This window comes from Solanum stenotomum, chromosome 2 (assembly GCF_019186545.1).
Source record: "Solanum stenotomum isolate F172 chromosome 2, ASM1918654v1, whole genome shotgun sequence".
NCBI classification, from domain to species: domain Eukaryota; kingdom Viridiplantae; phylum Streptophyta; class Magnoliopsida; order Solanales; family Solanaceae; genus Solanum; species Solanum stenotomum.
In genome coordinates this window covers 8,975,419-8,991,432 of record NC_064283.1, presented here as the reverse complement: position 1 = coordinate 8,991,432, position 16,014 = coordinate 8,975,419, and the positions used below count along the sequence as shown (strand labels likewise).

Genomic DNA, 16,014 nt, shown 5'->3' with positions numbered 1-16,014 from the left:
AAAATTACACTGTATATATAAGGTCTATTTCTGATTTTATGAGTACATATATTAAAATGAATCCCCTCAAATATAAAGAGAAGCATGGTTCAGTGGTTCAGGAGTTCAACTCTAATTGAAAGGGTCTGGGTTCGATTCCCACTCGCTGCAACATTTTCCCATTTGGGTTTTTTTTTCTTTGAATGGGCTCTTGCTTTGGGCTCAAATCCAACTCTATTTCATTTGTTTTTGGAAGGTTGAATGGGCTCTCGTTTTGGGCTCAAATCCCAACTTAATGAAATGTCTCATTGTTTTTGGTTCAATGTAAAACTTTATTATTTTTGTTATCATTATTTTTCTCTCTATGCTATTTCTTTTTCTCAATTTATCTTTGTTGTAATTTATATATTTTAGATATTTTTGTCTTTTATTCTTCTTATTTATACTTCTCATTTTATTTCTACATAAGTCTCTTTTCATGTACTAACGATGAATTATTATTAAATTTGAAATTGATTTACAAAAAATATTATATAAAATAAATTAAATTAAAGTTAATTGAATGACGAAATTTAAAAATTGTGTATAATCTTTTAATAAAATCTAATTAATTGATTTTCCGCCCTTAATTTTATAGTATTTCTTTCTTATTATTTTTCAGTTCGATTTTAAAAAGATGAAAACTAAACTAAACTTATTTGTTCTATTCATCATTTATCTTTTTCACAAATGATCAACCTAGTAAATTGAATTAAATGAACTAAAAAATCGACGATGTCAATTATTTATCTTATGAATATATATTATAATATCTTAGTGGTTGTATTTTTAAAAAATTCAAAAAATAGAGTAGAACACTACAATATAAAAGAGAAAAAAAGCACAAGAAATATTTTTTAAAAAAACCTTGATGAAAAAGGGTAAAAGTAAAAAAAATTAAACGCGACATGACAAGGCAAGTTAAACTTATTGGATTCAGATTACTAGTTTCCTCCTATCTCGCTCAGTTTTTTATCTTGTAATTTTCACATGTTTACTTCTTTATATTTCGAACCCCCTCCACAGAAATCTTGGATCCGCCACTGGTGAGGTCAAGGACACACGTTTTAGCTTAACTCGGTTATTAGCAGTTGAATATTGCTGGCAACATGCATGTTGGTACTATCGTTAGTGATGTAAATCAAAGATGAAAAGGGGACAAAGAAAAATTGAAAACCTTGGCGGGAAGTACATAGAGTATGACACTATATTATTGGATAAGTCACCTTCCATAAATAATTTTAACTTGATATTTACTTAATTCTGGGAGATTATACAAACACAGTAACAGGATACTCCTCATCTCCCACAAGAAGGAAATATTTCCCTTCATCAATAACTAATGTACCATCTCTATTGGCCCTAGTGAAGTGCTCACAAGGCTTCACATCAAATGTAACATGGGTATTTGCCCCTGCTTCCAAATTCACACTCTTGAATCCTATCAATGTCTTTCTTGGAACCTCATCTACTGTGTTAGAGTGCCTCAGAAACAACAATACAGGGTGCTTACCAGCCATTTCTCCCCCGTTTTTCACCGCAACTTTAACTGTTATCATCGCGTTGTTACATACTTCTAGTCTAACGTCTGATACAGCAATGTTCAGAACAGAACTGTGTTTAGTTACTTTGTTCACCTTCGGGTTCTTGAAATGCAGCTGGTTTTTGCTGACAGAGGCGAATGAGTAAGAATAATTAGTGTAGCTGAGACCATAGCCAAATTCGAAAACTTTTGGCCCATTGTAGAATCTATAAGTCCGCCCTGGATATCCATAGGATGATACAGGTCGCATCCTCATGTCATTCATCGGTATTTTGTTGAACTCCTTGGGATACCAAGTGACCGGTAATTTCCCCCCTGCAAAGTAATGTAATATTGCATGTTTAGGATACTCCCAACAATAATAATTAAACATCATAATAGAGTAACCACAAGAATTGTTTAAAATGAACTTCACCTGGATTGTGTTTACCGAAAATAATCTCTGCTAATGCAGTAGCTCCACCCTCACCAGGATAACCAACCCATAAAATGCCTCCTATATTTTGGTTGTCCTTTGCAAAAGTTACATCAACTGGACCTCCACACATCAAAACCAGTATAACAGGTTTTGAGGCAGCTTCAGCAATCGCTGTAACGAGTCTCTCTTGCATACCAGGTAGCCCCAATTCCATCCGATCAAGCTTCTCTCTTTCAAGAGTCTGGTCTAATCCCATAACTAGAACAACATAGTCTGCTTTTTTCGCTATATCAACCGCTTCATCTATTGCAGCAGAAGTGCAGTTGGTGAAATCGCAGCCTGGATGGTACGTTATATTTTCTACATATCCCTGAAGTCCCTGAAGTAATGTAACATTCTTGCAAGGATAGCCTTCGTAGTTACCTAGAAGTACTTCAGAATCATTTGCTTTGGGACCTATTACAGCAAGAGACGTTGTTTTCATCTTTGAAAGTGGAAGGAGCCTATCAGAATTTTTTAGAAGGACAATGCCATTTCTTGCTGCTTCAAGGGCTAGTGCCCGATGCTCTTGACTACAAACCGCTGCTGCAGAAATGTCTCCATATTCCAATTTTCTTGGGTCACCGTTGAACAGCCCTAGCCTCATTCTAACAGAGAAGAGATTGTGAAGAGCTCTGTCTCTATCAGATTCTTGTATTTTCTGCTTCTCTAGAGCTGATTTTGTGTATTTCTTCAAGTGGGAACCACAATTCACATCCATGCCTAAAATTTCATTGCCAAGAACAAAGACACATTTAGTTTTCATCAATGACATTTTCTTAGATTTGAAAAAAAATTCTAGTTGTCATACATTGTTTTGACAAATTGTCTCATTATGCATAATAAACAATTCTCTTTTGTTACATTTTTTTTTACAAGTAGAAATTTGACTACGTTCAATCAAGGATTCGTCTGAAACAAATTCATCTCTACCAAGAAAAGTCATGCATGCTACTTCTTTCCTACATTCATATTGGACAATAGGAAGTATTGAATTTCAACTCACAAATAATAATAACAGATGTTTTAGCATGTAAATGCTATGCCAGAAAAATCTCAAATAGATCAATAGTACCAAAAAGCTTAAAGAGAGAAGAACTTTTGGAAAAAATGACAGCATTTATAAAAAAGGCCAGAAAGCATGCTAGTAGCAATAATGCACAGACCATCCAGCTTCAGGACAGAATGGACCAAGTCATGGGCATGCAATGGTCCTGCATTTTACAAAACATGCTGCACTAGAGAATGGGTTGTACATCAATCAACTTTTTTCTGTCACGACATGCATGGTGTCACACTTCACACTTTAGAATAAAAAGTGCCAAGACATAATTGATGTGAGGCTTTCAGTCTTCGATTTCATTAACGAGCAACCTATTGTTTTTTCTACTAATTAGTTTTTCAGAAAAGTTTGCTCTTTAGCAGAAAAGTAATAGAAACAGTCGATAGATCATTTACCAGCTCTGAGGGTAGCAGCTACTGCATCTTCAGGTTCTTTAGCATAACCTTGGTGAGTATACATAATGGCAACTGCATCACAATCTGATACGATGTACCTTTAATTACATGTAACAATTAGTCTCATAGATATGCAGTTAGATTTCATGTACGAATGAAATGAAACATGATTAAACATTCTCTTCTATTTTTTGGAAATTACCCTTGGAGACCCCATTTTCCACGGGCAGTAGTTGTCAAAAGATCAAAGTTGGCACAATTTGGGATCCCGTTAACAAGATTGTAAGCACACATTACACTGCTGGCTTTCCCTTGTTCCACGCAATTCTTGAAGGGTGGTTCATATGAATCTGCCAAATCTTGCTTCAAGACCTGAATAACTCCATGTATTAGAATAGAAATAGTGCTAACAATCTTGTAAATGTTACTCTTGAAGTGTGTGAATACAACCTCATTTAACAACTTAATTGAATTGTGTGAACCGTCTAATCTAAAAGCTTCCTCTCACGTGCGAACCTTCTTGGTTGTGGCATATATATCACAGGGAGCCAAAAGAAGTATATTTGTCATTCCAAAAATGGAAATTTCCTCCGTAAACAAACTTAAGCTATCCACAAGATAACGCTAAAATGAATGTGCAGCAGTAACAGAGTTAGTTAAGACTTACGTGAGCATCAAAGGTGTAACGACTGAAGTTATTCCAAGTATCCATATCTTGAGCAATGAAGTGCTTACAGCAAGCAGAGGTTTGAAGATGCCCATCTTTAAGCTTCCCACCTTCAAAACTATCCCCTTGAAGTCCTCTTACATAGGCCACTCCATATTTTCCCACCACCATAGGGTCTTCCCCTGGTGTCTCTTGCCCTCTCCCCCACCTTGGATCCCTGAATATGTTTATATTTGGTGCCCATAATGTCATTCCCTTTAGCTGACCTGCATTGTACACTGCTCTTGCCTCTTTTCCAATCGCCTACAGAAAACAACAAGTTTAACTAACTAGTAATAGTAATTTTTTGCGCTTCTTCTATCGAACAAAACATTTTCGATGTCCAACAACTCATTTTCCTACTTCACAAAACCATGTCCTTCAAGTAGAAATGACAGAGCCATAAGTACGTACCTGAGCGATGCGATACCAGAGATTTTCATCAAAGGTGGAAGCAGTAAGAATGATTTGAGGGAACTGAGTTGCAGCTTTAATGGTGCCATTGAAAAACGTGCCTTTTCCATGCCTAGAAACGCCGTGTAATCCTTCCGACCACCACTCGTAGGCGGAGATACCGAGTCGAGGTATTTCAGGCGCTCCATTAACCAACTGTAAGATTTTCTCATCCACAGTGAGACGCGAAACGAGGTCGTTTACCCTTTGTGAAATTGGTAACGAGTTGTTGCAGAAGGGAAATGAACTTGTATTTGAGTTGGACGAGTCACATGAAAATGGAGGTTGAGTTGATTCAGTACGGAGGAAAAGGAGCACTGAAATAAACGTGACGATGAATTTATTAGTTATTATTCCCATTTTGTTGGTGATTTTAATGCTGTTTCTTCTGTAAAACAAGTCACTTATATAATGTACTTGCCTATGGCTAAAATTAAATGTAACAATACATACGTAAAGATACCAATTTACTAAAATTAGCCAATGATGAATTTAATCTGTGACGCCTCTTCTTTTTCAATCATTTATGATCGGTGAATTTCACATATTTTTAGAATATGTTTTCTATTTGAATTTGATGGTGGAGCATTAAGAAAGCTTCACAATTACTATAATCGTAAAACAGTTATGACTTATTGGTCATTATCCGTTGAAAAAGAAGGAGAAGAAAGGATCTCGTAATTAAGTTTCAAATATTTGATATTAATTTTAAGATGATGAATTAGTTTTATCCTAATTTTGGTTTCCGGCCATCTCAGTGTCTTTTTTTTGCAAAATAAACCTAGGATATGTGGAGCTCCTTTTATTTTATCTTGAATAGTGATAGTCTGCTTCATATTGCTACATTCTACTTGTTCTAAAAAATATATTAAAATCTACTTCCTTCCTTTTTTTTATTTTTTCATTGAGAAAATGGTCAAATGTCCCCTAATCTATTACCGGATTTCCAACTACACACTTAAACTTTACGGGGGTCCTATCACCCCCTAAACTATTTAAAATCGAAATTATGTGAACATACCGAGATGTAAATCTTAGGCCGCTTGATGGTACAAACAAGCACTCCATTGTTGTTTTCAATCGCATAGCCAAAAACATTTTTATTCTTAAAATCAAATTTGGCTTTCATCGAAAATTCAAAATTCTTCATTGGTTTGGATTAAAATTACAAATTTGGAGCTCCAAAGAATCAAAATAAAAATTTGTCAACCGAATCAACTTAGTGGGTTGACTATTTACAAGGATGATTAGCAACTCCAATAATATTGATAAAGAGTTGATTTTCAAAAATTCCTAATTTCATACACAAATTCGAATCAAGAGGAATACAAAAATTCTATGGTACATCCGGTGAAGATAGTAGCGGCGGCAACGACGTAGAAATGACGAGAGACGGACAGATCTGGTCCAAAGAAGGAAGATATTTCTATGAAGAAGAAAGAAAGGAATAAGGAAAAAAATAGAAGATATATATATATATATATACTAAAAATAAAAATAAAGTTCTAATATTTATTTTCGCTGCTTACTCTCTTAGGGAGAGTGACATACACTCACTTCGCCACACAAGCATTTAGGGAGATGATAATTTCAGTTTTAAACAGTTCAGGGGGTGATAGTACCCCCGTGAAGGTTAAGTGTGTAGTTGGGAATCCGGTAATAGATTGAGTGGGAATTTGACCATTTTCTCTTTTTCATTTGATGGAGTCTGATTAATCCGAATTTATATCACGTAAAGCTCATTCAGAGGAAAACGCTCCTTAATCAATATTTTTCTATATTTGGGGATCTAGTTAAGAGAATAATGACCTCATCCGTTGCATTACGTTTTTGGTGTACTTACATTCTTTTTGGCTTATCTTCCACTGAGGAAACTTGTCAATTTTGCTACTATTAAATCTGCAAACCGTAAATGGAGTGAAGGCTTGAAGTGGAAAAACATTCGGTGACCACCTTTCTATGTTTTGTGAGTGGTCACATCACTATATATATAGGAGTAGTCACTACGTAGTAAAATTAGCTGATGATATTTTTTAGCTTATAACTATTTTGTTTATAGACCATTTTTTTTGCTTACAAATGCAACTTACTCTTGTATTTTAATTTTACCATCAGTGGAAAATCTTTTGTTTCTCGCTTTTGAAATATGGATAGAGCCACCTTTTGCTATATTATCGAGGATATGGTTGGTTCATGTGTATTTTTATAAATTTAAAAAAATAGAAGTAACAAATTTGTACTTATATCTGTCTGTAACAACTAATTGTGATTCAATCTTTTTTTCAAGATATTTTCATGAATACTAATTCATCTTCTCTACCTAATGTAACAGGTCTCAATCTTATGTTCAAAGACCACAATAACTAAGACTACACCTTAGTTAACCTTCCATACGAAGCATTGCATTTTTTTTATCATGTAAATAAAATGTACATACCTATCTTGTAAACTTGACTCCTTAGCAAATATCATCAAACAATTAAGTAATATGTAAAAAGTTTATCTTCTTTAAGTACGTTTTGCACTTTATGATACGTATTAACAATTCAACTTTTACTCAGATATTAAATTTTGATATAACGTTTTCCATGCCAGCACGGGCCACATTCCCCTAGTACAATTAAGGAAAAATTACATAAGTGAAGGCCTTTTATTTAATAATTACCATTTTTAAGTATACTTTTAATTTATTACCATTTTTGTCAACTTTTAGCAATAGTTACTTAAAACAATTTTAAAACAAATTTGTTCCTTTTCATGTAATTTTTAAACTAAAGCAAGAAAAGTGTTGCCCATTCGCTCATATCCTCTTTCTCTTTTCTTTCTACTCTTCTGTCCGAAAATTTTAGGGTTTTGTTGTTCTTTCTTCCCCATCTTTCAGCACATAATTCTAATGGAAGAAGAAGGAGGAGCACGAAAATCGCCTAGAAGAAGTCCGCGGATACTTAGTGATGTTGGTACTTCGAATCAGAAAGTTTATAGAAGGAGTCGAAAGAGGGGTCAAGTTTCATCTCCTACTGATGAAGTTAATGACTGTCCCAATTTTAGTTTGGGAATCTCACAAGAATCGGGTGAGCAAAACAAGGGTGAGCAGAACAAGGAGGAGCAGAACAAGAAGCAGAACAAAGGTAAAAAATGAGTTAAAGAGGTGAACAATGTGAAGAAATCGAAAAAAAGATGCGTTGATTTAGCATCTACGTCGAAGAAAATCGTGGACTGTGATGACGATTTTGATGATTTACCTCCTCAAGTTCAGTCAAAAAAATTGAAAAATAAAGATGGGCCGGAGAAGAAGAAGCCAGTGAAGGATGCAAAAACTCGAAATCGATTGCCTCAAAATGTCATTCTACCAGAGAGTAGATATCCGGTATGTGATAGTATTTTTCCTAGTTAGTTGTTGTTTTAGGAATGATTGTATACTGATTACTGCCTTGATTTTGAGATCTAGTATGTGGAATTCACCTTTAATTCAACTTTAGTATGTAGTAATACAATTTGTTTTAAACACTCAAATATGAATGTGAGATATCAAGTTAGGATGCATAGTGTTGCAGTGCTAGCTATTAGTAGCTTTATATCTCAAGTTTAAGGGATTGTCATCTGAAGAAATGGCAGGAAGTGAATAGAGCAGGTTTTGCATTTGTTTGATTAATAGGGTCACCTAAATAAAGGGGAGGGATAAATAAGATTCTGAGTGCTGACCCTAACTAGTTTGGGATTGAGTGTCCTAGTGTCTTGAATACTCTTCCAATGAAGAGCAGTGCTATAGCAGGAAGCTAGCAGTCACTTTGAATTTGACATTTATGTTTTACTTAATTGCAAAATATCTCCCTTTGTCCATTGTTTTGTCTAGAATTAGTGGGAGCTTGTCAAATAGCTGGTAACACTTGTTCGTGTGAAAAGATGTGTCAATGAGAGGACACATCATATATTTTGGAGTAACATTGTTTCATGTTCTATCTGATCTTTTCTCCCACACTCGAATGTTTTGTTCCAATGGATAAAGTGGAAATGTAGGTTTAAATTGCTTTGGAAGTTGGTTTTTTGATATAAAATAGAGCTTTAAGTGTATGACAACTAGATCATTGTTTAGGCTGCTTGTGTTGAAGTTGATAAGTTCTGGGTTTGGATTTTGGAACTAGAAGTGGTCATCGGTGTAATTCATCTTTAATTCAACTGATTACTACCTTGCTTTGATACATAGTATGTGAAATTCATCTTTAATTCAACTTTAGTATGTAGTAACACATTTTTAATTCATGTTTAATACATATGCAGGATCGTAAATTCTAGAAACATCCGGATGTTGTGTATATTTCGAGTAGGTGGTCATCTTACACTAATCATAGTGTCATCGACCAAATCAAACTATCTTTATCTGATAAACAACTTGAGTTGTTCAGGAATACATGTTTTGGTTACTTTCTTGACCTTCCAAAAACGAGCACACAACTACAAGTTATTCATTGCCTTATTAATAGAGAGTTAAAACACACACCGGATGATGTGTTTGCTATTGAAATAAAAAACAAAAAGTTATTTTTTGGTCTTAGAGAATTTGGAATAGTTACCGGCTTAAATTGTGTTAGTGATGGCACTCCTATCACTGTTCCTGATTCTAAATGTAGTTTGTTGAGTAGTTATTTTCCGGAAAAAATCACTGTTGCAAAAAGTCATCTACGTGCGTTGTTTCTAGCTTAAAAAATTCCTAGATGATGACTCAGCTGTTTCATTGGCTGTTCTCTTCTTCATTAATGATTTTTTATTTTCATATGAGGACAACGAATACCAAATTAGTAATAGAGATTTTTACCTTGTGGAAAGTGGACAATTCAATTCATATCTGTGGGGTTTAGATGTCTACAAAAAGTTGTCTGATTCTGTGAGACATGAGCTTAAGTCAACCCATAAATACTATAGATTGGGTGACTTGCCTCTTTCTCTTCAAATTTGGATTTTTTGAGTGTTGTTCAAAAGTTGATGAAGATATAGTCATTCGGGTTGCTAACTCAATTCCAAGAATCTTGAATTGGAAGACAATTGCCGAAAGTCCATGGCAAAAATATATTGAGAAATATCTCTTCATGCCTACAAAACATAAGGTATTTGTACAAAGTTAATACATTTTATGGCATTGTTTAATTCTACTCAAGTTACTATATCTATTTTTATTTTGTTTATTTGGTTTTTCAGTTTGAGAACATAGTGGCTAGTGAAGATGAATTATCTAAATGCAGGCTTCCTGAACCTCGTGATTACAATGCTGAAATTTTGAAATTGGAGCCTAAAGGATCAAGTCATGGTCTAGACATGTTGACCAATGAAGTTATTGAATTGAGAAAAGAATTTGTAAAGGTATATACAAACTTGACTTTAGGCTCTTTTTTTTCCAGAACTTTTATATTTTTAATTTTTGTGTTATGGTTTAATATCTACTAGGTGAATGAAAATAACAAAGCACTTGAAGAGAAAATTGATTTAGGATTTAATGAAATCAAAGAATTTGTGGTGAATTCTAACAAACAATTATTGGAGGATATTTCTTTGTTGTTTGCTAAGAATGGTGGCAGCAGCTCTGTTATCAGAGCAGTCAGGGAACCATCTAAGAAGCAGGCTGGCGAGACGTTTTCGGGTGGATTAGATTTCAATGGAGGTTTCTTTATATTTTCAATACATTTCTGTTATAGTCATAATATACTTTTAATATGTTTTTCTTATAATATGTGTTAATTACATATACAGCATTCTCTCCCTATGTTAATGCATCTGTAAATGAATCAAGAGGTCACGATGCTCATGTTATGAGATCAAATCAAAATGAAGAATCTCAAGTGCTTAAAACTTCAGTTAGATTTGCTGACGTTGAAAATTTTGAAAGAGTATCAAGTAAAATAGGTAATGAAGGGTTTTATACAAATATATTACATATTTCATATATGTTAATTCAACTATCTTATTTTAAATGTTTTTGTTATGTACAGAGGAAGATGTTGCAGGAATTGCTATTGAAAAAGTTTTGTCAGAGGTTGTTGCTGATATAAATGGTATTAATTTTCTTCACTTCAAATAAACTTCTTTCATTTTATTTTAATAACATTATTAAAATATTTACTTTGCTTACAGTCCAAGAGGTTGCTGATGTGAATACAGTTGGGGCGCAACCTTATGGTAATGTAGTCAACAAAGCCAACATAAATAAGTGTTGCATCTGTTGACTGTAAATTAATCAATATGTCTATTGTATGCAGATGCAACAGAGGATTGTCAAAAACCTTTGCATACTCTTGATGATTTTATTTTTCTTGATGAAGATCTTTCTCAGATCAATAAGACCGAAGAATCTTATCTAAAGAAAAGAGCCCCTGTTGATCAAAACAAAAAGAAAGTGACACCGAAGAAACGTGGCAGAAAGAAAAATCCAGGAAAGTTAATAACATCTCCCTACACACAACATTTCGAATCTGGAGGAACTTTATGTGTAACACGTCAGTTTTTTGAGACAAAACATCCTTTTTCATATGCAACTGGAGGAGATAATGAATCAGATTTGATCGATTCATTCATTAAGTGGCTTTATATGGGTACAAAGAAGAGGTAATTCATTTTGAAGTTTGCTGGTTAATTTGTTACTGTTGAATAACTTACATAATTCATAATAGATACAAGTTTAATTCAATCTATAGAACTCTCTCGTTACCTCTAATTCACAATAGATACAAGTTTCTTAATTCACTCTTCTTTAGTTTCCTTAGTTACCTCTTTTTTATTTGTTGCTGTCCCGTTTCTGAGTATTTATGTTGTAATTTTTTTATGTTTTGATAGGGGAAAGAAACCTTATACAGATGCTCTTAATGTTATCAGTCCAGCATTTGAATTAGGTATTTGTAATGTAGCAGAAAGACACTGGTTTTTCAAATTGGCACATTCTGGACAAGAATGGTGTGATGAGGTTAGTTGTATAAAGTTTAATTGGACGTCAATATTTGTTATTCATAACGCTTGCCATTCTAGGAGTCATACTACCTCTGCTGTTGAATTTCCTGAATGATTTGTCTAGTGAGCACCTTTGTGTTCCTTGGGTTGAAAAATTCTGTAATTTCTCTCCTGCCATATGAAGTAGATTATTGCTACTGCTTGTGTCATTTTATACACTTAAGTTTCTATTGCTTTACTTGTCGCATGCATTGTAGCCCACTCCAGCTATTCAGTGTATCCTGTGCTAGCTGTTCCTATTGATGGATAGCTAGTTCAATAATTTATGCCAAATCACATTAGACTGAATAGGTGCTGATGTGTTTCAGATTCTGTATTATATTTGTGACCAGAATGCTTGGATAGAGGTTAGAACACATTACACCAATTGTAGTCTCCTTGTGTAAGATAACGTCTTACTATCCACGTGTTTATCTTTCCCAACATTTTATATATAAGTGGTTGACACTTACTAACTGACAACTTCTTGGAGACTAATTGAATCTTGTGAGAATTTTGTGAATCTTGTGTGTTGCAATATCACTTACTGAGTTTCTTGAGGTTAATTGAATGTTTGTTTCTTGAGACTATTTCTTTTTTACAGTTCAATTCTAATTTTTTGCAGCATATTGATGTCATTTTCTATTATCTAAGAAAGAAAGGAAAATATGAAGTCAACAGTAATGTTCGATTTACGACTACTGATTGTGTGTTCAAGACGAAAATTACTACTTCTTTCTTTCAACTTTGTGATGCTCATGAGAATAAGAAGAACTATAAAGTAAAAGATTCTGATGATATTGCCCGGTATATATGTGGACATCGTTTGTTGGCAAGCACTTCGTGGGATAAAGTGGATTATATTCTTTTTCCACTAAACATTAAAGAGGGTTGTCATTGGATTCTTGTCGTGTTTGATATTGTGCAAAGGTCTTTGGAGGTATATGATTCATTTCCGGCAAGGGGTGGGGTGAATTTTGAGGTTAAAAATATTGTTGAGATGCTTTCAATTGTTTTACCATATTACCTGAGTGTGGTCAAGTTCTATGATAAGCGTCCTGAATTGAAGGCAACACCGAAATACAGTGGGATAGATGAGTTCGAGAAAATTGAGTTTCACTTCATAACTAAAGGTGTTCCCAGACAACAAGATGACTCGCTGTAAGTATTATCAAATAGGTATTCTTTTTTGTATTAAGTAGATATTTTGATAATAATTTTATATTGAATTTTTTAGGGACTGTGGAGTTTTCGTTGCTGCATTTGCGGAGTTTGTAAGTAATGGCCAACATATTCTAAATCAACAAGTAAAGGCAGACATTCTCCGAAAGAGATTTGGAGCTATATTATGGGAATATGCAAGAAGGAAGCAAGCGAGTGACCTTCAAAGTGAAGACGAAAGATCAGAAAGATAAAGAAATATAGTTATATTAGTTAGTATCACTGTGAAAACTATATGGTGTAAAAACAATTTGTAGTTAGTATGGCTATAAAAAACTATATTGGTCTATTCTTCACTTTCTGATTGCTTAGCTTTTATTGAACAAATATGTGCTGGCATGCAATGGTACTTGCTTGCACGAAAGATGTTTCTTTTTTTCGTATTTGGGTATTTGCGGATCTTGTAATTAGGTGTATATTGTACCAATTCGTATTTGGGTGTTTCAATAGAGATTCAACAGCAATAAGGAAACTAAGCATTGAGGTAATCAATAGTTAAAGTGTATTACAATGTATTAAAGTTGAATTAAGAAAAAAATTGAAACAAATAACTAAGGAAACGACGAGAGAGTTTTATAGATTGAATTAAACTTGAATCTATTATGAATTAACCAAGAAAATCAATCAGAAAAGTGAATTAAGAAAGAATTTAAACAAGTCGTCAAATCATAACAAATCAACCAACAAACTGCAAAAATGAATTAAACTTGTATTAAAAGTGTATTACAATGTATTAAACTTGAATTAGAAGAGTGAATTAAGAAAAAAATGGAAACAAATAACTAAGAAAACGACGAGAGAGTGTTCTATAAATTAAATTAAACTTGAATCTATTATGAATTAACCAAGAAAATCATGGTAAAACAAATTTTATTTCTTATTCTTATTCTTGATCATAAGGCCTAACATTTTTGCAAGTCTTCCTGTTGTGATCTTGTTGTCCACAGTTGCTGCATGTAATTTTCGCCTTCTTGGATCCATCTTCTCTCAGTTGTGTATGTCTTTTATTTTTTGGTCTTCCCGGAGGTCTCTTTCCATGAGGTGGAAGTACAACCTCTTCAAGAACATGTGTTGGTGTGTTCCATGTGCTTTCATCTGGCAGGGGATCCATTTGAAACTGATATGTCAGCAATAAATTTTTTCTTGTATAGTAATCAGAGCAATATTTCTCATAACCAGTGTGCTTTATTGTTAAAACAGCCAAAGCATGTGGACATGGCAACTCATCCAATTGAAATCTCCCACATGTGCATGTACGTTGGTGAAGACAAACTGTGAATTGTGTAATACCATCAAGTACCGTATACACATATTTATTTGTCTCTATAACCTATGAAAAGAAAAAAATATAATCAAGAGAGATGTTAGATATGAATCAGAAGAAAAAATATTAGCAAAAATAATTTACAGATCAAGCATACCCTTAATTTCTCTGATGCAATTTTATTGCGCCGCAATATATTTTCATACTTTTTCCCAAGGTGAAAACCTGAAAATGTCGCCTTTGATTTGTTATTGTTATTCCATTTCTGGACAAGCTGTCTCATGAACTCCAAGAGGTGTAAGACTGTAAGAACTTTGGCATGTCTTGTTCTTGAATTGACTGATTCTGCTATATTTGACGTCATCATCCAAGTTCTGTTTACTTCAGCATGCACACGCGACCATTTGTTGTATCCAATGTTCAGCAAGTAATATTTGATCCTCTTATCTATTTTCTCAACTATTGTCATACATTGATTAAATTTTGTCATGGTGTATGTTTTTGCCATAGAGTAGAACAACTCAGTTACCCTTTGCTGACTTTTTCTGAAGTATTTCATTATGTTTTGCAGTAAGTGCCACATACACGCAAAATGAGGTACTTCATCATAGACTCTCGAAGCTGCCTTAATAATGCTTGCATGCCTATCGGAAACGATACACATCTCTAATCTTTGACCGAATGTGTCTCTGAATTGCTCAAAAAACCACCTCCAAGATGCATCATTCTCTGAATCAACAATGGCATAAGCAAGTGGCAGTATACTCCCTGCACCATGTACAATTTGTTTAATACAATTTTAATACATTTTTACTGCAATTATAATTCATAGTTCAGAAATTCAATATAGAAAATACTAGTATCATATTCGAAAGTCTCACCTGTTGCATCTAAGGTATTAGCGGTTAGTAGTGTCCCTTTGTATGCTCCTTTTAAGAAAGTTCCATCAACAACTACAATTGGTCTACAATATTCCCATCCTTTTTTCGAGGTGAACAAAGCTACAAACACATATAGAAAACGGTCATCCTCTTATTTGTGCAATCTTATATGGGAACCAGGGTAAGTTGCCTCTAGTATGTGAAAGTAGCTTGGAAACTTTGCATATGATTGAATTGAATCACCCCGGACTAATTCAAGAGCTGCTTCTTTAGCTCTCCATGTTTGCATATATGTGAGTCGCACACCATATTCAGCTAACATGTCACGTTGTATATCTTTTGGTGTGTAAATAACATCTGGTTCAGCATATTTACCGACAATAATACTCCCAACAACACTCTTAGTTGCTTGCCTTTCCGATAATGAATTATGTAGCAACAAACATGTGTGTTCACTTTCAAATCCTCTAATCTTGAACATTTGAGATTTGTTCAAGCTTGAAGCTCGTAAACTCCAACTACAGTTTTCACCTAAGCACTGTATCGAATAGCTGTTGAAAAAAATTTAATATACAATCAATAATTTAAAGTGACTTGAATTTAGGTCTTACCTGATTGAGCTTGATCTTGTTGTCTTGAATTGAAAATGCTTAAGAATGGAATGTCTTGTTAGTGCACTGGTGAGGACATATTTATTCTTATACACTTGATCTTTCTCAAATAATGAGTGATTGGGATTAACAATAGTTAAAGTGTATTACAATGTATTAAAGTTGAATTAAGAAAAAAATTGAAACAAATAACTAAGGAAACGACGAGAGAGTGTTCTATAGATTGAATTAAACTTGAATCTATTATGAATTAACCAAGAAAATCAATCAGAAGAGTGAATTAAGAAAGAATTTAAACAAGTCGTCAAATCATAACAAATCAACCAACAAACTGCAAAAATGAATTAAACTTGTATTAAAAGTGTATTACAATATATTAAACTTGAATTAGAAGAGTGAATTAAGAAAAAAATTGAAACAAATAACTAAG

General features: G+C 33.7%; 3 protein-coding genes and 1 pseudogene across 3 annotated transcripts; 2 read left to right on the top strand and 2 right to left on the bottom strand.

The window, feature by feature from the left end:
- Positions 1–1,216: 1,216 nt before the first annotated feature.
- LOC125854837 (probable beta-D-xylosidase 7) lies at positions 1,217–4,995 on the bottom strand. The gene is made up of 6 exons (XM_049534423.1): positions 4,597–4,995; positions 4,144–4,446; positions 3,679–3,848; positions 3,477–3,574; positions 1,977–2,741; positions 1,217–1,876 (listed from the first exon to the last, which is right to left on the bottom strand). Exons 1-6 carry the CDS (start codon positions 4,993–4,995, stop codon positions 1,290–1,292), a joined length of 2,322 nt encoding a protein of 773 aa, XP_049390380.1. The 3' UTR covers positions 1,217–1,289.
- A 2,533-nt stretch (positions 4,996–7,528) lies between these two features.
- On the top strand, positions 7,529–10,074 carry LOC125854836 (uncharacterized; annotated as a pseudogene).
- Positions 10,075–10,208: 134 nt separating this feature from the next.
- LOC125855449 (uncharacterized) lies at positions 10,209–13,054 on the top strand. Its single transcript, XM_049535170.1, has 8 exons — positions 10,209–10,288; positions 10,378–10,530; positions 10,617–10,679; positions 10,759–10,803; positions 10,884–11,229; positions 11,458–11,584; positions 12,233–12,768; positions 12,845–13,054. The coding sequence occupies exons 2-8, from the start codon at positions 10,437–10,439 to the stop codon at positions 13,020–13,022; spliced, it is 1,389 nt and encodes a 462-aa protein (XP_049391127.1). The 5' UTR covers positions 10,209–10,288; positions 10,378–10,436; the 3' UTR covers positions 13,023–13,054.
- Positions 13,055–14,192: 1,138 nt separating this feature from the next.
- LOC125856844 (uncharacterized) lies at positions 14,193–14,854 on the bottom strand. The gene has a single exon (XM_049536489.1). The coding sequence runs from the start codon at positions 14,754–14,756 to the stop codon at positions 14,193–14,195; it is 564 nt and encodes a 187-aa protein (XP_049392446.1). The 5' UTR covers positions 14,757–14,854.
- Positions 14,855–16,014: the final 1,160 nt, after the last annotated feature.

Excerpts from the sequence above, each read along its gene's own strand:
- LOC125855449 (XM_049535170.1), top strand. The coding sequence starts at position 10,437 with ATGAGATCAAATCAAAATGAAGAATCTCAAGTGCTTAAAACTTCAGTT. Across the intron at positions 10,531-10,616 it reads AAGAGTATCAAGTAAAATAG|AGGAAGATGTTGCAGGAATT; the intron begins GTAATGAAGGGT and ends TGTTATGTACAG. Across the intron at positions 10,680-10,758 it reads GGTTGTTGCTGATATAAATG|TCCAAGAGGTTGCTGATGTG; the intron begins GTATTAATTTTC and ends CTTTGCTTACAG.
- LOC125856844 (XM_049536489.1), bottom strand. The coding sequence starts at position 14,756 with ATGTGTATCGTTTCCGATAGGCATGCAAGCATTATTAAGGCAGCTTCG.
- LOC125854837 (XM_049534423.1), bottom strand. The coding sequence starts at position 4,995 with ATGGGAATAATAACTAATAAATTCATCGTCACGTTTATTTCAGTGCTC. Across the intron at positions 4,447-4,596 it reads TCTGGTATCGCATCGCTCAG|GCGATTGGAAAAGAGGCAAG; the intron begins GTACGTACTTAT and ends TGTTTTCTGTAG. Across the intron at positions 1,877-1,976 it reads TTTCGGTAAACACAATCCAG|GGGGGAAATTACCGGTCACT; the intron begins GTGAAGTTCATT and ends ATTACTTTGCAG.